At 45.8% G+C, this 25,474-nt stretch overlaps 2 protein-coding genes across 3 annotated transcripts in view; both read right to left on the bottom strand.

Moving 5' to 3' along the window:
* Nucleotides 1–205: 205 nt before the first annotated feature.
* On the bottom strand, nucleotides 206–15,064 carry Arpp19 (cAMP-regulated phosphoprotein, 19kDa). Its single transcript, XM_005376632.2, has 3 exons — nucleotides 14,740–15,064; nucleotides 6,933–7,055; nucleotides 206–1,918 (listed from the first exon to the last, which is right to left on the bottom strand). Exons 1-3 carry the CDS (start codon nucleotides 15,037–15,039, stop codon nucleotides 1,748–1,750), a joined length of 594 nt encoding a protein of 197 aa, XP_005376689.1. The 5' UTR covers nucleotides 15,040–15,064; the 3' UTR covers nucleotides 206–1,747.
* Nucleotides 15,065–24,562: 9,498 nt separating this feature from the next.
* The window catches only part of Fam214a (family with sequence similarity 214, member A), a gene marked incomplete in the record, with an annotated part of 84,321 nt that continues 83,409 nt past the window's right edge, over nucleotides 24,563–25,474 (bottom strand). For both annotated transcript variants that reach the window (XM_013510275.1, XM_013510277.1), the window contains 1 exon segment: nucleotides 24,563–25,430. In XM_013510275.1, the coding sequence (XP_013365729.1) occupies nucleotides 25,277–25,430 (154 nt within the window).

Here is a 25,474-nt window from a genome sequence, read left to right as displayed (position 1 = left end):
GGGAGCACAGGAAAGTGAGTATGCAAAGGGCCCAAACCTAGATACGATGCCTGGACCCAAAAGAGGGAGGACAGGTCTTGTACAGGTCAAGTAAAGAGCAATACAGAACCATCTCTGGCTACCCACCCCATCGTGCCAGGGCCTTACAGCTCTGAATGTATCCCAGAAATGCCTTAAGGCTCTCACTAGTTAAATAAACCAAAAGTAAAATGAAATTGATATTTATTAAAGTGGCACCTGTAACACTAACATCTGGATACTTTTAATACAAGTTTTCCCTATCATGTGAGTTGCTCTAATTGTCACATTCCTCTAAGCTCATCATAAGTCCTTCAAATCATTTACCAGAATCCAGTTCATCCTGACAAAGATCCCTGGGCCAGTCTTCTCATGTCTGTTTCACTATAAAGTTCCATTTATTTAAACTACTGTCAAATGTTAGTAAATAACACAGGATTGAGTGATCAATTAACAACTGAGAAATTAGAAGGAAAAGACTATTATTGTGTTACAAAACAGTGTTTAGCACAGCAAGTTTAGAGAGTAAGAATAGAGACACTGGTGCTTTCAGATGTACTCAACAGCCAATACCGTGAGTCAGAGAAGCAGAGAAAAAAGGAAAAAGCCAGGGTGGGGCAGGGATGCAGGGCAGAGTATGAAAGCCTTTTATGTTGTGTCCCCAAAGGAGGTATGGAAGTAAAAAGTAGCTACATTTTAAAAATTTATGTAAATCATATGAATTACAACTTTCATAAAAGTCAAAAGGAAATGTTCTGCATAGGACAAAGATATGCCTAAGCCACATATCGTATCTGCACAAGGCCACTGAATGTAACAGATGTGAGGAACAAATGAAGCTTAATTCTATAGCAGACTGAGCAAAGACTTCCACTTGGTATTCTATAAACCCAAGCTTGCAAACTGCTCTTATTACACAAAAGTTGTAATGACAGAGTTTTGTGTAGGAACTTTTGTGCTTCAGGTTGGCACATTATATACTTTCTCATAGGTGAAATTAATGCAGACATTTGTGAAAGGTTGTGCAAAACTATTATATTTACAAAAATGGCACAAAAGTGAATTCAACAGTCGATGCACATGCATACTTCATTCACATCTTACAAGGAAAGTGTTCCGACGCTACAGAACTGAGAAGAATGCGGGCTTCAGTGGCAGCTGGTAAGCACTGAAGTCACAGAAGTCACACCGGAAGGGCAAATATTGCCCAAGTGAAATGCCATTGGTAAAGCTGAAACAGGTTTGAGGCCATTCAAGTTCACGCCAATCTTACAGGGTTCCCACCTCTTCGTGTTTGATTATGTGACCTTTCTTCTAACCTGTAATCTTAAACTTGTTTTACAAAATCCAAAAGGAAAATTCAGAAGAAATCATACAATACAGGTTATGTTAAATGGAACTTACATACAAGCTAGCACTAAGGTGAAGGAAGGAGAAGCAAAAACAGACTTGTAGAACTTGCTTGTTACTTGTTGGAACCAGCTCTACACTAGGGGTTAGGTGATATGTACAGCCATTTTCAAGTAGATGACTTGTGTTGCTCAATGTGTCCTCCTGGTCAGTGCACTGGTAAACTACTCAGAACTTCTACACAGTCTATGCCCTACCGCTACCTCCAAAGCTGTCAGTTTCAAATGACTTAGTGAATGAAAGAAAGTATAAAGTGGGTAAGTAACAGATAAGGAGGAACAAAGGGAATTAGAAGATCCATGCAGTTTAGCTCTTTTAATCAGCCAGCCAGCTTGCTTGTGACAAGGGATGGTTTCCGCTGAGGAAGGTCCTGTGGAGTGGGAATGTGGTCACCAGTGACCTCGGTCTTATCCGGGGTTGCAGTAGGCAGTTGCTTGTTCTTCATCTTTGCCTTAGCCATGTTGTAATCCCCAGAATCAAAATATTTTTGCTACAAAAACAAAAACAAAAACCTCAGATTAGTATGAAAGCTTTCGTATACATCAGACCAATTTTAGATGCAGATGTGACTCTACACAGCCAGTATCAAATGAGTTAGCCTGAACAAATTGAATAGTCAGTTAAAACAGCATGCCTTTGTACTGACTCCCAGCATAAGTTAACAGCTGAGGAGTCAAAGAAGAGAACCTTTTTAGGTTCTAATTCGAGACCCTCAAGATGGACATCAAGTGTTATCTTAGAATAGAAAGTTGTGTACTCAGTACGATGTGAATCTTTTTACTAATAGAACCACCAGGGTGGAAAGTCTTGCTAAATTGATTTTGAAAATAGAAACATAATTCACCAATCTGCATTAAGCATATGCCAAATCACCCCCAATTATTTTAGTTGTTGGTACTCTCTATCAGCTAGGATAAGCTTTTCTGCCAGAATTTAAATCTTATTTTCTCAAAGCAAGGCAGTTCAAATAAAAATCAAAAACATAAACGCTCGAGCAATGGAAGAAGTAAACCCACAGCTCTATCCTATTCCATTTTTCACAAAAGGCACTGAGTAAGTACAACTATTCTGCTTTTTACTTAGAGGAGCAAGTCACTAAAATACGAACTAAAGATTGACCTTAACATAGTTAATCTAATGAATTCCTGAGAAAAAGCAGACAAGCTTGCTTGCCTGAGTGCCTGCTACAATGAGGCACTGTGTAAGAGACGAGTAGCGGTCACATAAAGGAACGATGATGACACCACTGTGAGAATACAAGACTAACAAAAACAGAAAACTAAAAAGAGAGCTACCATTTGATCCAATTATACCACAAACTGGTTACACCAGAAGGAATTCAAGTCAGCATACTACAGGGACAACTGTATACCTGGTTCACTGCAGCACAATTCACAAGATACGGAGTCAGCCTAGGTGGCCATCAACAGATGAATGGCTAAAAAAAAATGTGGTATAGACACAAGGGAGCATTATCTAGCAGAATTACACCACCTACAGGGAAACAGATGGAAGTGGTGAGCCTCATGCTAAGTGAAATAAGCTTGCGCGTTTTCCCTAGTGTGTGGGAGCCACAGAAAATGCCATGAAAGTAGAAGGGAGACTAGCACTAGACAAATGGCAGGAAGGAAGAGGGGCAGCAAGGGAGGGACATGGAGGTGAGAAAGAGTTGTTAATTATATAGTTAAGAGACCATGGTGTTGATATGAACTTCTTGGGAGGAAAAGAGGTCCACTACCCTCCTGTTAAGTGAAACAGAACGTACATTACCAATTTTTTAAAAAGTGTACTAATGTATACCAAGAAATTGTCTAGAATGGTGTTCATTTAATTGTTTTACTTTTGGATGGAGATGATGAACACAATTTTCTTTTTTTAATAGTTTTTTTGATTTGTGCTATTATAAAATGTTTCTAAGTGGAATTAAGAATTATTATAAGTAAATATTGCGGCGATAGATGTTTACTAGCTTGATTATAATAATCACTTCACAATGTGCATCTCAAAATGTGATGATGTACACCTTAAATATATATGATTTTGACAATTATAAAAAAAGGTTAAAATTTAAATAAGAATTATAAGGTGCCGGGGTGCTCTGAAGAAGTGACTGTGCCCCAGTCCCGGCCTGGCAGAAGGCAACAGCACAGGAAGGAACAATGGAGTCTCTTCAAGGCTGCCTCGGTTGACAGGAGATGAAGGAGCTAGGAACTTGCAGCCCAGGGAAGACTGTTGGGTGGTCCAGGCAGGGGCCTCACTGGCCACTTCTTCTTGAGACTATTTTCTGATAAGCCACATCTGATCTCCAGCCAAAGGCTCTAAAGTTAGAAAGTGCTTTCTATGTGTCACCCCCGGGTCCTACTGAGCAGTCACAAGGAAACCTTGACTGGGCCTGTCAGGCCTCGCTCTAGCTTTGTTTCTGCTCGGCATTCTCAAATGTGCATAGAAAAAAACCTCACAGAACATGGATGCACTGTATTCTAAAGAGCTGCTCCTGAGTCCAGCAGCCTCTAGAGAAGAATACGGCCCGGGGAACTTCTCACCAAAGTCCACAGAGAACTTTAAAGCACCATGCAATTTTAGGCAGGTTCTCCCAATGTAACCAACTCGGATTCTAAAGACAATTATTTTATAGTGTAAGTAGAAGTTCATCAGAAGAGGATCTCAACTGCAGATCAGGCTATTCTGCTTGGAAGAAAGAAATTAAATTTATTGAGTGTGGCTAGAGATAAAACTAACATCATGCTTGACAGTTAGTGCTAACCTGAAAGAACACTACTAGAAAGGACAGTGAATCCTCACAGAGATCAGCAAACACTATCAGGACTAGGATGTCAGTGAAAAAAGTTATGCTTTCTTGTTAAAAACAAAAACAAAACAAAACAAAAACCTAGACAGTTAAAATATTACTTTGTTAAAAAAAAAAATGCTCTAAGTTGAGATAAACTAGCTATTTTTTCTTTTCTTTTTTGTTTTTTTTCTGGTACCGGGAATCGAACTCACAACCTTGGGCCTGCCAGGCAGGAGCTGTGCCGCTGAGCTAAATCCCCAGCCTGAACTAGCTATTTTTTCATATTGAGGTCAACACACAGAGTCTAAGCAGGGAACTTCACAAATTCCAAAAATACAGAAAAACACTGCCAGACTGCTTGTGCACTGCCTTCCTACTCTGATGGTCTCTAAGGTCACAGTGTGCATGGGCTTGCTGTGAAAGCCTTATAATATTATATAACATTAACCCATCACACCACTGAGGACAGTGACATCAAGGGACCTACTAAAAAAAATCCTATCTAGTCCTCATGATGAAGAAACTACTGAAAGACGTTAATTTACCAAGCTTACCTATGACCGTAACAGAGGAATATCAAAACCCAAGCCCTGTGACTCAGACTTAAAAACACAAACAAATCAACAAAGAAACAAACCAAAGCTTCATTTTCCTAGTATATACACATAAAAAAAGTATTCAGTGACATTCTGGCACAATACAGAATCAAATCATTCAAGAGCTACTTCTCAAATTCTATGTAATTATTTGATCCAAGTGCCTTTTCTTCATTTTCAACTATCTGTGCCTAGAGCACCAACCCCAGGACACAATGCACACAGGCACTAATGTGAAGACACAAAGCCACAGGGAGCTGGAGCTGGAAGAAAACAACAAGGATGACAGCCCCGACCCTGGAAGGAACCCGTCTGCCACATTTGGGCTAAAGATGGATGATCCCTCAACACTAACGGTGACAGTCAGGTCTGTCCGAACAGTAGTTCACGAGTTAGGAAGACCGTACCTGATGTAGCTCACAACTAACATGCCCGTGGAGGGTTTCTACCTGGACTTGGTCATGCACTGTCCACACAGCGAGACTCCAGATGAACAGGTCTCACTCTGCTTTTTCCACTTATTCCTATATTAGGGGCTTCACAATCATGCTTTTAAATAACCATATGGTATTCCACTTCTGTAGGTTTATTACAACTTATGTAACCATTTCTCTGCTGTGGAGTACTGAAGAGACTTTTAATTACAGTTGAAGCTACAAGGAAAAAGGTTTAAACTTGAAGACATATTGAATTATATCCTTACATTAATCCATAAGATTATTCATTCAAAGAATGTGAACATTTTAATAAATTTTGATCAATACCACTTTCCAAAATAAGACTGACTCTGAATGTTTATACAAAATCAAATGCGTGTCAGTTTTACTCAATTTCAACCACACCAGGAAATATTATTTAAATATTTTCATAATTTACTTGTACATATACTATATGATATAATTTATACTTCACTTATTTCTATCCAGGATAAACATTCTTTTTTCTCCCTTTTTCTGTTTACTGATTATAGTTCCTGTGTTAAAATCCTTTAGGAATGTATTTTTAAAATATATATTTAAAAATTCCTTGTTTCTCAGTAATAATTTCCTCCCTGGATATTTCATGGTGCCAAGGTTTTACATTTTTATATAAGGAGTGTGTTCCCTTAATATTTCAAAGTTGTGAATGTTCTTATTTCATGCAAGAGTATAAAATACCACTCTACCTTTTGACTCTTAACACACAAACGTTCTTCGTATGCAAGCAGTGGATGCTTACATATTTAGGTATTGTTTTAAGAAGAAACCTGATATGACGTTTCATTCTCCCAAATATAATTATTTTACCTTTACCTGATCCCTATCTAGTAATTCAAATGTGCTTAAGCTGATGAGGGAACCGTCTCGTTTTTTTTTTGTAACAGAACAAAGGAAACAGAGGAGAAATGTAGCATCATCACATTTCATTGAGAAATAATGGCTTCTACCTGAACAAAAGGAAAGATTTTAGAAAAAAAAAAGATTTAGCAATTTATATACTAAATTATAATATGTTATACTGGAATGAATTTGTACAAATACTAGCTAAAGAAGGTAAGCTGAGCTTTTATATATGATTATTTCTTTTTTTCTATTTTTAAAATTTAATTTTATTGCCATATTTTAGAAATACATAATGATAACATTCATCAGAGGGAATTTATACATCATTATTTCACCCAAATAAAAAATATTTTCAATCTTTGGATGTTGTGGTAATCACCTTTAAAATAGGAAAAAGTTTAAAACTATGGGCAGCAAGCTAAACACCAGCTTCTCAACAGCAGCTGTTTTTGGAGAGAAGGAGGAAGGAGGATGTAAGTCAATCACAAGGAAAGTTTCATTCTATGTACATTTCTTTTCTTATAAAGATAAAACTCAAGTAAATGTGGCAAATTATTAACATATTAAACAGATGGTAGGAACATGGGTTCTATCATTATCTGAACTATGGTACATGCTTGAAATAATTTGTAACTTAAAACATTAGAGTTCTAGAGTCTTTCCGTACTTGTTTATGGTATGAAAAATATAAAATATTAAAGAAAATATCATACACACACACACAGTAAGCAGAAACTAAACAAGCAGACATCCTTTTACCATCTTAACCGGCACAGGAGGTCATACACAACTTACCCCTTTCTGCAATCGTTTCCTTAGAAAATCAGAACCTCCAGGCTTCTGTCCCAGGTGAGGATATCTTGCTTTTAGTTTTGCTTCTTCCGCTTTCTCTGGACTGGTCACTTTATCTTCCATTTCCTGAAATAATTTTAAAGAAGTTACTTTTCTATTACAATTCAGGTTTTTAAAATAATTCACCTTTTAATATCTGGATTGTGACTTGAGCTGTTCACGGCAGGTGATGCAGCCTCTGACTAAGAATCAGGCACAGGAGCCCTTAAGATGCCTTGGTCTTGTTTTTCAACCGATCCATGTGAGAGCTCGATTATAGCTGTGATGCATGTGTAACACCCCACACACTGGATAAAAATACCAAGACAGCTCAGCTCCAAAGTCTTGCCGTTACTTTCCAGTCATGTAGAACACATTTATAGTTAGTCACCTTCTATGGAACTCTTCAGCTCTTTGTCTATATTTAGAGAATTATCTGCTCAAATCTAAAAGATCTTTCTGATTTTCTATTTACCCAAAATTACATATGATTTGAAATTCCTTAGATGCTTTACTGCAAATTAACAGCAGCCTACCGACCAGCTTACTCTTCATGGCTAAATTAACACAGAAGACCTTACTATTTGTAAAGGAGGCAAACATCTTCATCAGTCCTCATACATCTAGGTATTTTATTGCATGACTTTCTTCCATGTTTAAGATGACAAACTGTTCATGTCAAAGGCGCCATTCTTTTTATCAAAATCTGTTTTGTGACAAGACTGCCACTGTCTTCAGCCTATTTATCTCCATCCTGAGTCTTGATTCAGTGTACATTCTTCAAAAGGCTGCACTTCGGGGAAGCAGCATTGCACTGCACTAGCAAGCACTGTGGGGGAAGACGAGTGGAGGAAACAGTGCCTCTGTGCCGCCTGCAGGCCGGCTGCCAGCGAGGCCTCCCGGCCAAGCAGCGGGCTCCTTTATGCACACCTAACCCCTCCTGGTTACTTAGGAATCATCAAAAGCACGAATGTTAAACCCACAAATGTCAAACCAACTGCTCTTAGAAAATTATTTATCTAGGAACTGATAAAATATTTTCCTCAAAATTACATCCACATTTAATATTTATTCACTTTACGTGCTGTCAAATCTTTCCTCATCTTCAACAGCTCCGTGGTACCTTGCTCCACCTCCTCTGTCCTGGGGATTTCGAGAAGAAAAGTGCAGCTGTCAAATGTTGTTTTCCGTGGGCACATCCTTTCCGCCCGGGTCCGACTTCCCCCTTGTACTCTGCAGTTCCTGCATCTGTGGAATTTTCACAGTGGCCACAACTCCTACTCCCAGGAACCTCCCAACCCTGAACTATGTGCTTGGCCAGAGACAGAGTTTAGGTCTCGGGGCTCTGCTACTTGACTTAATATTATGGTCTAGAACAGTGGGGGTGAGCTCTGGCACTCATGCCAAGACTGGCTGTTTGTTACTGAAATGTCCCTCGAAAGCCTCCCCCGCCTGTTGGCTGGGGAGCGTGCCTTGGAGGGGTGTGCTCTTGTACCCGCTCCCCTCTTCCCGTTTCCTGGGGCCACACAGTGAGCAGCTGTCCTTGTCTGTTTCTTTTTGTTTTTCTTCCGGTACCAGGAATCGAACTCACGACCTTGCACTTGCCAGGCAGGTGCTGTGCCACTGAGCTAAATCCCCAGCCCCAGCTGTCCTTGTCACACCCTGGCTCCCCACGGATGGAACTCATGGAAACTAGGAGCCAAAATAAAACTCTCCTCCTTTGAGTTTTGACTGTTGGGTAGTTGTCCTGGCAACAAGAAAGTGACTAATATAAAGGGTGTGTCCCAAAGAGGTCACTGAGGTATGTGACATAAAACACTGCTCCTGGGGCTGGGGATTTAGCTCAGCAGCACAGCGCCTGCCTGGCAAGCGCAAGGTCATGAGATCGATTCCTGACACCGGGAAAAAAACCAAACCAAACCAAAACAAAACAAAACAAAAAAACAAAACACTGCTCCTACTTTCACTTCTGTCTTGGGGCATCATGAATGCACCCTAAGAGCCTCAGCAAGTCAACTGCTGCCCAGTCACCACAGTCTAACGAAGCCCACGTGCCGCCAGCATGTGGCCTCCTGAGTGGGCAGTCTGCAGTGTGGCCAGGCCTCCTTCTGGAGCTCTGCGAGGGTGCTTCTGCCACGGACGACTCTGCTTACAGTTTTAGAACCACCCCACATAAGGTCAACTAAGCTGAAGACATGACAGACATCTAAAGCCAATTGGGGGTAGGAAGGTGGCCAGGCAGGGCACAGCTGCTGTGTGCCTCCCTGGGCTGCATGTCTGGTCACGTCCCAGCAGTTTACTGATAAAACATGAACAGCACAGATAGCTGAAAAGGCCCTTTAGATTTAGGGTGGATTCATTTTTCCTAGAAGAACCAACTCAAGTGACTGCAGTGTGACCTATGGGTCCAGCTACACAGGAGGCTGAGGCCAGAGATCACTGTGGCCCACGAGGTTGAGGCCACCCTGCGCAACACAGTGAGCCCTGAGTTCCTGCGAGTGCTGCTTCCCAGCTGGATTCCAAGTTTCAGTTGTTCAGATCGGAAGCGAGGCCCGGGGTGCACACCTGCAAGCCCAGCGGAAGGTGGACGGGGCAGGCGCGTCCCACGCTGGAGCGCAGCCAGCCTGGCAACCTAAAGAAGCCGTCTGGAAACAAAAACCACAAAAGGCCAAGGAAGGATGTGGCTCGGTAGTAGCACACAGGAGAGCAGAGAGAGGTAGGGTGGGGGACACAAAATGCCCGGGTGCCTCTGTCAGTATCAGAAGTAGAGAAGATCTGAATATTCACTCTTCACAAAATAGCCTCGTCATTCTACAGCTCTTCACAACTGCAGAGAGTAAACTGCAGGGAGTAACTCACCACCACTAAACTCTACACATCTTTCTTAATTATTAATAGCAAAAATAACACACAGAAAAGGTAAAGCAAAAATAGCAACAATAATTGAGTTCAATTCTGTGTTTACCAACCAGAGAATCCATTGCCTTCCCACGCGCCCATGAAGCACCTGACTCAACACCAGGCTGTAAAGCAACCTCCACCACTTCCCCAAGCTACTGTCTATGAGGGCAACTCATTAGGTTAAAGTCAATACATGAGATAAGTAGAAATCTCTAACAGCTGCAAGTCACAAACTATTAATTCTGTTACAGAGAAGTCATGGGATCTTCCTAATAGCGAGAACTATCAAAACTTGTAAGCTAGAGAACAAAAATGCTGTATACCATCAAAACATTTTTAGAGTTAGGTGTTATGTGGCCTTTTATCATTTAGAAGTTTATAGTACTTATTTTACATTTTGTCTAGTTAAAGACATATGAAAAGTGTTTAAGGGGAACTGACTAAACAGAAAGGTCTGAGTATCAGCTCCACCAAAAAATAAAGAGGCAAAGAAAAGAACTCAAAGGAAATGGAGAAAACATCAACAGAAATTAATAAAGTAGAAAACAAAGCTACAACAAGGATCAATAGAAGGGAGAAAGAAGAACAAACCTAAGAAAATATTTTTAAAAATTTAAATCTGGATTGCCGGGCTTGGTGGTGCACACCTGTAAACCTAGTACTCGGGAGGCTGAGGAAGGAAGATCTCTGGGAGTTCAAGGCCAACCTGGACTATATGAGACCCTGTCTTGAAAAACAAAATACAAAATACAAAACCAAGTCTGGTTTTGAATTTTACTTGATAAGAAAACTGTGCTACATTTTAGAAACAGGCCAGGCTATGGTGGTTTACTTAGCTGAGTAGGTCCTCAGCCAGTAACTCCCAGGGTGTTGTGGAAAAGCACTGTCACAGTTCTGAACTTTCAGCTCTGGGAACAAAGTCCAAAGAAACAAAATCCAGAAATGTCAGAACAGTACTGTAAATGAGGTACCTGCTTTACAAGTACACACTTCCCAGGAAGTATTTTCTTAGTCTCTTCTGTATCCAGCATGGGGCCTAATGCCTATCAGTGCTAACTTCAGCATGTGCACTGAGACATTCTGCTCATGGGCTGTCAGTTACGAACACACATACCAGAACACTCGAGTAATTAGGACTTTGTATCTTCTAGGGGCTGAGGGATGCTGTCTGGGTGCTGACCTTTCTGGCACCAGCAGTGAAAGCCTTCGGCCATTCCGAAGGCATGGGCTGGGGGTGGGGGGCACCTGTGCTACCAACCCCTCTGCCTACCCATCAAAGTCTACTGAAGGAGCAGAGCCATGTGCTTCCCCATTTCAGCAGGACCTGCAGGCTCAGGAATGCACACAAGTCTCGCACTTAGGTCTTGCAGACAGCAGAACAATGCTGAACGGCTGGTGGGAGCAAACTGCTGAGAGTAGCCACGGTGGTCTCCTGCTTCCAGGCTTCCTCCCTCCACACCCCGAGAACCCTGGCACAGGCAGGCAGGCCAGGTGCACACTGGCTCACTCTCAGCACAGCCAGAAAGCTTGGTCGAGTCTTCTGGGTCCAAAGGTGGTACCAAAACTTCCCCAGGAACAGCCTGTATTAACTGCAAGTTTTCTAAACCTGTGATGTGCTGGGAACAGAAGGAGCCTGGTCCCTAAACCCTGAGGCCACTTCCCAGTCCTGGGCTAGGCTCCCTGAGGATGCTTCAGCATGAAACAGTAACTCCTATCTCATTTAAATCACTATTTGTGATTCACTATTGAAATCACTATTTCCTGTCCTGTCCTGTCTTTTTTTTTTTTTTTTTTTTTTTTGGTTTTTCTCTGGTACTGGGAACCGAACTCATGACCTTGCACTTGCCAGGCAGGTGCTTTGCCGCTGAGCTAAATCCCCAGCCCCTCCTGTCCTGTCTAACTTAAATTGATCCTAGTTAGGACAGCTACCTGCTCCAGCCAAGATCCTGCACTAGTGATTGCTGGGACTGGGAAGATTCCAGGTTCTTGACACACGAGGGACGAAGAGGGCACCGTGAAGAGCCTGGCTCAGGAGCAGCGTGGGCGGGGGCGGAGGAGCGTGGAGACCAGGAGGAGACGGCGAAGGTCTTGGGTGCCAGGCGAAATGCTGGACTCCAGCCTGTGACCATTGTCCTGCTGACAAACCTGCTCCGTTGTGCAGAGGACGCCCCGGACTTGCCTGAGGTCACCAATCAGGTGGCTCCAGAGCCGACCTCAGCCTTCTGATGCCTGGCGACTGCCATCCCAGTCCTGAGCTGCTCTGAGACTGTGGAGCAGGAGCAGGATTCAGTTCTGTACTAAACCACTGCAGCAGTATGGGAGTTCGCTTCCCCTTCCACCAGGCACAAAGGCCCACGCGTAGTTTTACTGATAGCAATGTATTACTTGACAGTTCTATTACCTTCCCAACTAACTTAGTCCGATGAGTAGTATAACCTCTAGAAAACCTACTACTGGATCCTTTCAAAAATTACAAGTTGCAACATCACACACACACACACACACACACACACACACACACGCACGCCCCTGTGGTTTTCCAAGCTGCGCCTAAGCTGAGGTTCTAGACCACGTTACCAGCCCGATCTCTTGTTTCACTGCCATTTGTCCAAGGTGGGCACTAGGGCAAGGCTTCGTGAGAAAGGCTTGGAGGACCTTCGGCGCATAGCTCCAGAGCACTGCTGAGCCCTGTGCTGGGTGCTCTGGAGGTGGAGACCCACAGTGCGGACCTGCATTCACGCAGCCCTGCTTTCCACCCCTGGAACCAGTACGCTGCCCCTCCAAGCTCAGGGTTCCTGAACTCGAATTCACAGCTGACAGAGCCACGAGGTCCCTTCGGAAACTCCTTGGCGTTTTGTTTCTGCTCAGTGGTCATCGAGAAGAGCAACACATGCACTGTGCAGTGCTGAACACTTTCCTCTCTGAGCAGCGTCACAGGCTTATGGCTGGAGCATCCATTTGATGCAGGCTCAGGGACATTCTAACCGTTGAGGGCAGTGAGAAAACGCAGCCAGTTTAAAACGAAACTTTATCTGTGACTCTAGGAAGTCGAGTGACCTCAGAGCTCACTCTTAAGGAAACTGAGTCACCACATGGCCTTGGGGAGTCGACTTGCCATGCTCCCTAAAGGCCTCCTTTTAGCCACTGCTCCCCTACACTCAGTACCTTGGGGACTGGGTTTGGCAAAATACCAGCCACATGAAATGGTCTCATCTGTATTTTACTTTCAGAGTGATATAAAAGTTAAGGGATGAGAGCCATTTGTTTGTGCATATTTAATTACTACCCTAACACCCAACAGAGGCCTGCCTGACTCCTCCCTTAACAGGGGGTGCACACTACGCAGGCACAGAGACAGCGACCTGGCTCTGACTGCCTGACGGCTGCAACTTGTCACCTCAAGTCTTCTGAGGCAACAGGCTAACCCACTATAAACCATGCAAGTATTTTTAGCTGAGTACCTTGGCTTTGACTGAAAGGTCAATTAGGTACACAGACAATAACCTAATTTTCCCGGTCACCTAACTGTTCTTCCAAATGGAAGAAACAGGTGATCTGGCCCATCGGGCACGGGCATGACTGTGCACATTTCCTCCCGTCTGGGCTGGCATCTAGGCTGCCAGCACTGGACATCTGCAGCCAAACTTCAGTTCAAGAAAAGGACACTATATGCCCAACACGCTTGGTATTAATGACAGCAACTAAAACTGAGGACCCAGAATAAGCGTTTAATAGAAACAATCGTTAAGACAAAACATCCAAGCTATCCGTAGTATTATGAAATACACTAGGCTGTTCCAATGAAAGCCTTTACACACGAAACTGGCACGTTGTACTCTCACGATAGGCTAACGAATCTTAAAGAAAATTACTCAGCACGCTACTGTGTGCCCTTGATTTCAGTGTTTAAGCCAAGACAGCATAACTGTGGATTTGTTATTTCCTGAGTTCTAAATCTGAAGCAATAATGAACAATGCAATAAATATTTTACAATCAATAGGTGATTTAAAATTGGGCAGGGGTGGGTGGGTACCAGGAATGGAACTCTGGACCTTGAGCTTGCCAAGCAGGCGCTTGTGCCACTGAGCTATATTCCCAGGCCCCAGGTGATTTAAAATTACTGTTAAAGGTGCAATCCTTAAACTGTATATACAATTTTTTTGCATCGATAGCCCATCTTTCTTTTTGCAAAATGTTAAAAAAAAGTCCAGTAACTTTCACTGGAATATTGCTGGCCTATTATTTATGCTATTATTGTCTCTTTAGTTACTTAGCATGTAATCCAGCAGCACCCTCTGACTCAGGAAGAGTTAGCACACACGGACTGGGTTTAGGACCCTGGGCTAACTCCCCCCGCATGAGGGCCCGGAGTCCAAGCATCAGCCATGCTTGCGGTGTTTGTTTTGTGACGCTGTCTGGTCTGTAAGAGAAGCTTCCTCCGCCCATCCCGGTTCCGGAGACAGCCGCCGCGGACCTTCCCGTCTCCCGGCCCGCCCCGGGTCCCGGAGGGCAGGGCGGCGGAAGGAAGGATGTGACGGGCAGTACCGGTCCGTCCCTACGCCAGAGCGCGGCCGCCGCGATCGCAGCACATCCGCGCTCCCACGAGACCTGTCCTCGGAGCCCCGGCTCCCGCGCGGCCCCAGGGCGGCGGTCGTCCGCGAGTTCGCGGCTGGAGACGGGTGCGACTCCGGACCCGAAGCCCGATCGAGTCTACGCCGCGGCCCGATTGGCGGAAACGCGAACTTCTCGAGCGATGTGAGGTTCAGAGCCGCTCCGGCTCCGGCCCAGACTCGGGGCGCCCCGCATGGCACCTCAGAGACAGGCTGGGGACCCCGCGCGCCCTTCCGCGCCCGTTCCCGCCACGCTCACCTTCTGCTCCTCGGCGGACGCCGCCTCCGGAACCTCGGCGGACATCGTGCTCCCTCTGCGGGTGAGTCGCCAGAGGAGTCGAGATGACGGGGGCCGTCGCCGACCCCTCCCCGCGCCCGGCCGCCGCCTCGGAAGTGGCCACTGCCTGTGACTCCAGGCCCTGCGACCCTGCGACCCGGCGGTCCCGGCCGCGCCCCCACCTCGCCAACCCTTCCTCGGGCCGCGAGACGCCGAACACTTCCTCTTCCCTTCAAAGGTCGCGGCGCGCGCTCGCCTCACATCCGCCCGGGACAGCCTCATTTCCGCCTAGAGGCTCCTTCACATCCGCCCCAGAATACCTCACATCCGTCCTAGACTGCCTCACATCCGCCCTCACTGCCACACATCCGCCCGGGATTGCCTCACATCTGGCCAGGGAGAGCTTCATATCTGGCAAGGGTCAGGCTCACATCCGCCCATAGATCGCCTCACATCCGGCCGGAGGTGTCACACGTACTCCCGGCCTTCCTGGGAACTGTAGTTCTCGAGAGCCGTCTCCCTCCGCCCCCGCCGCCCCGCCTTTGCTTTCTGCCCTGGGAACCTGTATTTCCACGTCCTTAGCCTCGCCGCGTCCCTCGCTCTCTTCCCGTCCCACGCCGGCTTCCTATCGGACGCTGGGGCTCCGCGTCTCCTCCTCTCCTCCCAGTCCTCTGTTACCGCCGGGACAGGCGCCCTGCTCGCGCTGCGCGGTCCACAGCCGCGCGTCCTCCGACCCCGCTGTCCTGGCCCCGGGAATGTCCCTTTCCGGCCCGGAGGCCACGCAGGGGGACGCGGCTGTGTCCTGCGCTGTTTACCGAAGCCCTCGGAGAGGGGACAGTGGCCTGGAAGAGTCAAACGAGCTGCGAGGGAGCCGCAGATAACGGACGCAGCTGCGGGGCAGCGGGCGTAAAGACCTGCGTGCCGGGGCGGCGGCGGGGGCAGCGAGGCTCAGCCGCGCGGACCTCCGCAGAACGGGGGCGGCCGCGGCTCCCAAGCCGGCGGAGACTGCGTCCTTTCGGAGCGCGGAAGGAGGCTCCCCAGGCGCGAGGTGCAGTGCTTCTGCGAGGTGCTCCCGAAGCGCGCCCCTTGCCAGGGCTGTTCTGGAGAATGTCTCAGGCTGGGCCAGCCGAGAAGCTTCGCAGTCCCTACTCACGGAGTGACCTACTGAAGCACTGCCTTCCTTTTATTTTAAAGGGAAAAGAATTAAAATGTCAAAACAATAGGCGCGGAACAACGGTTAATACGTTGCATAGTATTATCTTTACTCAGAGTACAAGACATAGGCATTCACTTGTCCAAACAATAGTATCACTAGCGTTTCTTTTCAATGAATTAAGAGAAATTAGTAGTATAACTATAACTTTTCCCTTTCTGCTTTTCTCCATTCCCGCATTCCAGTTTCTTTCCTTTTGAAGTTACTTCCCATTTTACAATATCTGTTACACATTTTGGATCTTATTTGCTCTTTCAGCTTCTCACACTAGTGAGACAATATGATGCTTACACGTGTGCGTCTGGTTTATTTCACTTACCAGTATGGTCTCAAGTGGCATCTATTTACCTACAAAAGTCTCCAGTTTACCCTTCTTTATTACTCCATTGTATAAAAACACCACATCTTTTTTATCCATTCCTTGGTTGATGGGCATTTGGGTTGTTTCCAAGATCCAGCTGTTACAAATTGTGCTGCTATAAACATGGGTGCACATATATCGTTGTGGTATGATGTTTTTAATTGTTCTGGGAAGGTACCCAGAAGGGGAATATCTAGGTCAAATAGGACCTCCAATCCTAGTTTTTTGAGGAATTGCCATACTGATTTCCACAGTGGTTTCACTAGTCTACACTCCCACCAACAGTGGAGAAGATTCCTTTACCCTCACAACCCTGCCACATTTGTTATTGGTTGATTTCTTGATGATAGCCGTTCTTTCTGGGGTGAGATGAAATCTCAGCGTTGTTTTAATTTGCATTTCTCAAATGACTAATGATGTTGAACTTTTTTTTGTGTACTTATTTGCCATTAGTATTTCTTCATTTGAGAAATACGTATCCATCTCAGATGCCTGTTTTTGGATTGGGTCTTTGAATTTGGGGGACCTGATTTTTTAAAATTCTGTATGTGTCCTAGACAGAAGTCCTTTGTCTGAGGGACAGTTGGCTAAAATTTTTTCCCAATTCATGGGTTTTTTTTTATTCTATTGGTGATTTCTTTAGATGTGCAAAAATGTTTCAGTAAGATGAAATCCCAGTTACTGATTCTTTGAAGTACTTCCCATGCAGTTTGGTTTTTGTTCATGAACTCTCTGCCTATCCAAATGTCTTCAAGACTTTTACCTACTTTCTCTTCCAATAAATTTAGTGTTTCTATCTTAATATTTAGATCTTTGATCCATTTTGACTTTAATTTAGTGCATGATGAAAGACATGGTCTAGTTTTAGTCTTTGGCATGTGGAAAGCCAGTTTTTCCAGCACTTTTTATTTAAGAGGCTATCTTCCTTCCACTGAACATGTTTGGCCCCTTTGTTGAAGTTAAAGTGCCTGAATGTGTTTGTAGTTGTATCTGTATCTTCTAATCTGTTCCATTGATCTTCAGGTCTGTTTTTGTGCCAGTATCATGCTGATTTTATCATAGTAGCTTTGTAATATAATTTCAGGTCAGGAATTGTGATGCCTCCTGCCTTTCCTTTGTTTCCCAGGATTGCTTTTGCTATTCTAGGCCTCTTCTGGTTCCAGATGAACTTTAGGAATGTTTTCTCTAGATCTGTGAGGTATACTAATGGTATTTTAATTGGGATTGCATTGAATCTGTACAACAGTTTGGGGAGTATGGCCATTTTCACAACGTTGGTTCTTCCTGTCCATGAGCAAGGAATATCTTTCCATTTTCTGTTATCCTCTTTGATCTTTTTTTTCAGAGCACTATAATTTTCAGTGTATAAATGTTTTACTTCTTTTGTTAGATTGATTCCTAAGTATTCCATCTTTTTAGATGCTATTGTGAAGGGCGTGGTTTCCCTAATTTCTGTCTGTTTGTTGCTTGTGTACAGGAATGCTATTGATTTTTGGGTGTTAACTTTGTATCCAGCTGTGCTACTAAATTTGGTTATTAAATCCATAAGCCTTTTGATGGAGTTTTTGGGGTCTGCTATGTAGAGTATCATGTCATCTGCGAATAATGATAATTTGACTTCTTCCTTTCCTATCCTTATTCCTTTTATTTCTCTCTCTTGTCTGATTGCTGTAGCTAATATTTCCTGAACTATATTGAATAGGAGTGGTGAGAGTGGACATCCTTGTCTGGTTCCTGATTTAGAGTCAAAGCGGTTCTCTCCTCCGCCCCGCCCTGCGCCGCGCTTCCGGGCCTTCTCAGCCGCGCTGCTTTACCAGCGCCCCCTGGCGGGTGCAGCGCGCGATGCGCGGGGTGGGTTTTGGGCAGTTCTTAAGAATTTGGAAACGACTTAAGAGAGCCGGGATCTTTTGCAGGTGTTACTGCTCTGGCTGACGAGTTCTTAGGACGTAAAGAGATGACGCCTCGCCCCGTGCATCCTCAGTCTGCCCAGAGGGGCAGGCCCGCCCAGCTGCGAGGGCGCGGTGCACGCCGAGCGCGGAACTCGAGGCGAAATGGAAAGGGACGGCGAATGTTCACGCTTTCACGGAAACGTTCCGCCGTGACAGACATTGCCCTGAATTTCCCCTGCTTTGAACACCCCTAGCCCCGCGTTCTTCCCAGTTCGTGAAGCAGTTCTGAATGTCCGAGCTGCAGAGCGTCTTTACAAGCTGTGATCAAAAACACAGTGAGTGCTGCTGCGGCGCGCAGCCAGCAGAAGGGCAGCCGGTAAATCTGCCCCGGTGCCCTCGCCCACCTTAGACACCCGCTGCCTCTGGCTCCTCCCCAAAGGCACAGTGCCCCTGTGAGGGAAGCATTTTGCATCCATTCAGGACCTCGAGGCAGTCAGGACAGCGCCGCCGAAGACCCTCAGGAGAGAGGCCTGCAGAGCTGCTGCAGACCTGGCCAGGGCGGTGGGATGAGTGTGCGCGGAGTGAGGGGAGCCGGAGGGGCTTCATGGCAAGGCGTCTTACTGGAGTCACTTTGAAGAGATTAAACGTTCAGCATGTTGTTCTCTCACACTGTGTATCTTTTCAATTAAAGGATATCACATTAAGACACAGGCAAATTAACCAGAGAAACCAGGAGAAATACTGAGCACCCAAAATCCTGGGTAAATGATGATTTCTATGAGTGAAGCTCAGGGCCACTTTGTGTGTGTGTGTGTGTGTGTGTGTCTTTTTGAGACAGGGTTTCACTATGCAGTTCAGGCCTTGAATTCCCAGTAGTTGTCCTGCCTCAGCCTCCCGAGTGCTGGGATTACAGGCGTGGGCCACTGGGCCCAGCTGGACCACTTCCTGAGGAAGGAAGCCCGGCGGCTCTCAGGAGGAGTGGTTGCAAGTAGGACGTGGAGAGAGGAGGAGGCCACTGCTGTGGGGGCCGGGGTGGAATGGGGAATTCAGAATGAATTAAAAAGAAAGAACAGCGAACAACGGAATGGAAGTGGTCAGGAAAAGACTTTTAAAATACCCGATTTGTACAAGCTCATGAGAGAGTCAAGAAAACATGTCTCAAAACTTCCCTCGGCGGTGTCCGCATGCCTGCTGCCAGTGTGCTAAGGCGAATAGCCTGTGAGTTGCCGTAGGGTTTTTCCCCTCAAAGGATTTTATTTGTTTGGTTTTAAAAATCAAAGTCATTTCCTGCCCCCCCATGACTGATAGGTACTATCTTACTGTATTTATTGCTTATCCCCTGAATAATGATAAACTGTATTTCTGAAAGTGTGGATGAAAAGTATATTTTTGGTGAAAAAAAATGAGAGAAAGTGAAAATGCCAGTGTAGCAAAGTGGAAAAGGCACAGGCTTAACCTGGGTTTGAACTCAGCTCTTCTATGGACTGGGAGTCGCACCTTAGGAGCGCTCGCACCTGCTCTATGGTATGGCCCTAAGGGTTCTTGGCCTGTAGGAGCTCCTATCCCACAGTGCCCCGTTCCAGGGCTCTGGGCTGATGCTGCCACCGTGCCGCCATGCGGGACTGCTGGTCCAAGTTCTTGCTGCTGTGAATGCCTGCTCCCACCTGGACTGATCCCGGGGTCAGGTCTGGGCCATGCACCACACCATTTACCGTTTTTCTTTTCTTCTAGTACTGGGGATTGAAACCAGGAGCTTGTGGAGCTGCTTTCCCAGCCCTTCTTATTTTATCCTGAGATAGGGTCTTGCTGTGTCTCCTGGGCTGGCCTTGAACTTGAGCTCCTGCAGCAGAGCTGGGACTGCAGGTGTATGCAACCGGGCCCTGCTCTGCCAGATGCCCACTTTGTAGCAGTTACCACCCCCAAACGTGGGAGGTGCAAGAGTAGAGGTGAGGGAGGGACTTTAGCTTTTACTTTCTAAACTTGCATAGTGAGAAGTTTTAAAATAAACAACTACTACATAGTTAATTGAATGGGCGTGAGTGGCGATCACAAGGGTGAAGCACGTGCAGGGGCTGTGTCCCCTCCGTTAGCTGCAGGGCACAGCCGGGGAGAAGTGCGTCAGGACAGGGCCTCCCCAGTATCTCCCACCCTCACAGCAGAGCTTAGTGTTCTCCCTTAGAAAGTCCCAGAGACCTGCAGCTGATGGACGACCTGTAGCTCTGTGCTGGGGTGAGCTGCTGGTCGCGATCCGTTAGCCTGCAGAGCCACGGACCACGCATCGCAGACCTGTCCTGCCCACCACACGCCACGCCTGCATCTCACTGTGCTGTGGCGACAGCAGCTTTGAACGCACAGGCGCGTGGTGTGGGCTGACGGAAGAAGAGCAGGAGAAGGACCCAGGTGACAGTGTCAGGCAAGCGCAGACGGGGGCCGGGCGAGCAGAGCTGGCCAAGGCTAACAGGCAGCAGAGACCTTCGGAAGGGAGGGAGCAAGTGATGGCAGTGCTTCCCCACGCCGCCCCGCCAGGGACCCCTTAGGTGCCCGGCGCTTCGCACCGTGCTATGCTTTGGGCACAACTGAGTGTACACAGCTTCCTGGGCAGGTGCTGAGGAAACAGTGAGCACAGCACTTCGGGATGGAGCCTGTGGCGGGTAATTTGGATCATTCTAGTGGGAGCCTTAGTAACCCTTGATTGAATCCTAGTGGCTTTAGAACATACGCCTGGGTTCAGTGGGCTCATCCTTTACCTTGCTACTGTAAATCTGTCCTTTAGTGTAACACCTGGCTGTGTGTGTCAGTACCTTTCCCTGCAGTATACAGGAAGCAATCTGCTTACCCACTTGGGGTGACGAACAGCAAGGAGTGTGCACGTGTGCAAGTGTTTGGACCCACCTTTATCCTCCATTTAACTGGTTTTGCATATGTTTACCCGAGCATCACAGAGGGTCCAATAGACCGACAGCACTCCAGGATTTGTGAAAAGAGAAAAAAAGTTTCCTTTTGATTTTTCTGGTAGCAGTAGCCCAATTCAGTACAATGGCACATGAAAAACAAGATTTGCAAGTTTTGGAGGAATCAAAAGTGAATCATCGGATTACTCATTCGGACGATGAAGATGATTCACTATGGTAAAATACATACTTTCATAACAAGGGTGGTGTGGGTGGATGATGATGATGATGATGACTTTGACACTGGCCATGTGAGCTGAAGTTCCTGTGACAGTGAAATGGAGCAAGAATCAAGTCATACAGACACAGGAAATGCAGACCTCCTTAACTCAGATGACAAAGAAAACAGCATGTGAGTACATACTTGACTGGCCAAAATGTTGTGAAATGGCCATGCAAGAAAATGGAACGATCCAGTGTTAGAACTAGGTCCAAAAGTATAGGGAAGTTCTTGGCAGGAGTGAAACATATTGGACAGAATGCCAACACGGCTGCTCAATGTTGGATATTATATCAGATGAAATGCTACCAGATGCTGTGAAAGACACAAAGGTTGAAGTGCAAGTAGAACATCTGTATGCACCAACAGCCATATCAAAAAATGTATTTATTATGACACCTTACTAGCTGAACTGAAAGCATTCATAGATCTGCTGCACTTCGCAGGGATTTCTCATGGTGATCGCAGGAATGTAAAAGAATTATGGAAAAGTGATGGGTCAAATTATAACATGAAAATTTATGCTCTTGTAAATCTGAAGACGTATTATGCTTTCAGTTTAAACATTTATTCTGGAACTCAGCCACCAGGTCCTTATTCATACAGTAATAAACTGAATGCTGTTGTGAATAGGCTTGTTGCTCCCATCTCCCAGACTAATCAGAATGTGACATTCAGCAACTGGCTTACCGATTTCCAACTGATGCAACATTTGCTAACAGAAGCACAAGCTGATCAGCACAGGAATTGTATGCAGAGATTCCAAACGCAATGCTGCAATTTCAAAACAGAATTGTATATAAATCTCTGGATTTCAAAAAGACATGACATTGGCCACACTGGCCTTGTATATGGCAAAGAAAAAGCAAACTGGTACTCTTGATGTCCACATTTCACCATGATGGAATACTGATGGAGAACCTTCACAAAATGGAAGCCTGAAATGGAAACTTCCAACAACAAAACCAAATGTGAAGTAGATGTTGTGGATGAGTTATGCAGCAGCTGTGATGTCACTTGAAACACAAAGCATTGATCAGTGGTTGTGTTTTACTCCATCCTGAATGTGTGGCATAAATACTTTGATAGTTTACGAAGAAAATAGTGTAAAATATGGAGAAATTTTCTTAGAGAGTTGCGACTGGAGCTCATAAGAGATCATTTATAACAGAAAAACCAAGAGTTTCTGCCTGGTTGTAGAGCACACTGGTGTGCTGACAGTTAAACAGGCAGGGGCAGCATCACAAAGACCTACTACAACAACAGGAAAATAAAGATGTCAACTATGCCCCACAGGAAGGGACAGGAAAACAAAACATACATGCTATCGGTGTGATACTTGTGTACGGAACAAGCAGTTGTCATGTGCAGACTGCCTTGGGCGGGACGGTTGATGCAAACATTATTTTCTGTGGTACGCTTCTGTGTGTTTACACTGTAGTTCACACTGGGTTTAATTTTCGATGTTTTAGGTTTTGTAAGTACACAGCTGATGTGAAATGTTGCTATCCTAAAACACACAGTACATATTAAGAATTTAATAGTTTGTTGGCATTTTATGTTCCTATTAACTACACACTGCTTAATAAACACCTACTGACAAAACAGCAAGACCACTGAGATGTCAAGTATGTCCTACAAAAAGCCAGGGAAGCAAAAGACGTGTGCTGTTAGTGTAAATGATGCGTGCGTATGGAATGTGCTGTTGTCATGTGTGAAGGCTGCCTCAGGTGTGATAATCGAAGACTTTTTTGGAAAGTGCTATTGGTATTTTCATAGTAGTTCACATAGGAATTTATTTCTGATGTTCTTTTTAAAATTTTTTGTCTTTTTGAGACAGGGTCTCTCTATGCAGTTCAGGCTGGCCCTGAGCTCACTTTGTAGCCCAGACTGGTCTTGAACTCGCAATGATCCTCCTGTCTCAGCCTTAATGTTCTTTTTTAGACCAACTGATGTTGAAAAATTTGATGCTTTTTTATAAACACTCAATAAATACTAAAAACTCAACACTTTATTTTTGTGATTTTTCCTGTTACTCATTGTGTAATATAATAACACTCATAAAATTAATAATTCATCAATAGAAACATTCTAAAGACTAAACCTGTGTCTGACATACATCCACGTTTATGCGTCTTGAGGACAAAGTTAGTTTTATGTCCCAAGGGCTACAGGGGAGAAACCAGAAGAGGTGTAGACAGACACGCATGTACGCATGCGCTCACTCTGTCACGTGCCGAGGCACGGCGCCGCCTGGGCTGCTCCAGCAGCAACCCCTCTGGATGCAGCAACCTGGCCTCGTCCTTCTAGAGCGTCGAGCTAAAGTAAACTTTTCCTTCTCATCCGTCCAGTCTGTGACAGTTACCAGCAACAGAAAGCCAATGGATACAGCCCACTCCTTCAGTTTTCTAAGCCGTGCCAGAAAGGCCGGGAGATGTGCCGGGGTCGTGGGAGGGCTGCGGCATGGCGTCCGCACACACAGACCCTGCGCACACCTACTAGTTTTGGGGAAAACCTCACTGGAAAGGTCAAAAAATAATCAAAACAATCAATATCGACTTTTCTCCAGGGTTGAGTAAGTCTAGGTATGTCTAATGAAATATTTTAAAAATTGGGGTTGGGGATATGGGTCAGTGATAAACCACTTCCCCAGCCAGCTCAGGTTGGGGGACTGAGGCAGGATGATCTCAAGTTTGAGGTCAGCAAGACTATGTCAAACTAAGCAACGCACCCACCCAAATGACAACAAAGATGTCCTAAGCCTGGTAGGACTTCGAGGCCCACCTACATACTACTTCTGTTTCTCTGTATGCACTGTACACACACGTAGGCATAAAACGTCATCAGGCCCCGGAACTTAAGAAGGCCACTGTCTCCTCGTCTCCAGCTTGCAGGCCCCAGAACTGCACCAGAGCCAAGACCAGCGCCCACGCCCTGGGGTCCCAGGCCCAAGTTTTTTCCACACAACCTGGATATGAACAACAAAGCTGCACAAATTTGTACGGCGCCCTCAGCCAGGTCCCCGGCGTGGTGGCACTGCCAGCCTCTGTGGCAACTCTGAACCAGCAATGGAGAAACGGGGGCCGCCTTGGATGCCAAGCCACCGGGGCAGCTGCCTGCTGCACCCAGCCACGTAAGTGTCTCAACTAAAAATAAAAGCCAAGTACGCTGTTTGAGTTTTCTGGCATATATTTACAATATAAATACTAATTTGTTTTCAAAGTACGTATTTTAACAATTTCAAAAAATTACCTAGCATGGGACAGCAGTTGGATGGAAAGCCTCTCGAGAGCTGATTAAGGAAAAATAGAACCGTCTGAGGACAGGGAGCCAGCAGGGGACGGAGCGATGGCCACCGACCACACAGGGACCAGGGCCGCCGCCCGCGCCGCCCGCAGAACTCGAGGCGGAGACGGAAAAGGTACACATGCTTGCATAGTGCAGTAATCTTAGAGAAGCTCAACATTTCATTCTCGTTTTCAATAGTGTAAATGAACAGCATTTAAAACACATCACACAAAATTAAAGACTTGTGCATATATTTCAGATTCCAACATGAATGTCAAAAATACATGGTATGATTTTACATGAGATTTGTGCTACGTTAGAACACTATGGACAGACGTCACTGGAGTACTAAGGGAAACATTAAATATTAAATAACACATGAAACGTGTAAACACTAGCTAACAGGGCCTCTGCTATTGCAACGTGTCCAGCGGGTGGCTTCCACGGCCGGGCCGAGCGCGCCTCCGGCCCCCGGGGCGGCGCCCCCTGGCCTTCCGGACCCTGGCCCGCCCTCCGGGCTGTCAGCGGCGCGCTCCTCTCGAGCGAGTCTCTCCTTCAAGCGGGGGACCGCGCCACCCTTGGGCGGGCCGCGCCGGGTCAGCATCGCGGTGAGAACTGAGGGTTGGTGGGCGACTCGGTGTAGGACTTGAGCTCGTAGGCGGCACCGCTGTCGACCTCCATGGACTTCCGGGAGAACAGCAGCCGCACGTCCCTGTGGAGGTAGATCTTGCCAGACTTGGAGCTCTGGAACCTGGGCGGGAAGGGAGGCGTTTCGGGGAGGGCTCCTGAGCACGG

This window comes from Chinchilla lanigera, unplaced genomic scaffold (genome assembly GCF_000276665.1).
Source record: "Chinchilla lanigera isolate Chin_1 unplaced genomic scaffold, ChiLan1.0 scaffold00008, whole genome shotgun sequence".
Classification (NCBI taxonomy): domain Eukaryota; kingdom Metazoa; phylum Chordata; class Mammalia; order Rodentia; family Chinchillidae; genus Chinchilla; species Chinchilla lanigera.
Note: the sequence above shows the minus strand (reverse complement) of the source record. Positions and strands in the feature narration are given on the sequence as shown.

What these genes read in the sequence shown, in the direction of transcription:
- Arpp19 (XM_005376632.2), bottom strand. Translation starts at nt 15,039, where the DNA reads ATGAGGCTGTCCCGGGCGGATGTGAGGCGAGCGCGCGCCGCGACCTTT. An exon ending in CGTCCGCCGAGGAGCAGAAG is followed by an intron (nt 7,056 to 14,739) that starts GTGAGCGTGGCG and finishes AAATTATTTCAG; the next exon opens with GAAATGGAAGATAAAGTGAC. An exon ending in GGAAACGATTGCAGAAAGGG is followed by an intron (nt 1,919 to 6,932) that starts GTAAGTTGTGTA and finishes TTGTTTTTGTAG; the next exon opens with CAAAAATATTTTGATTCTGG.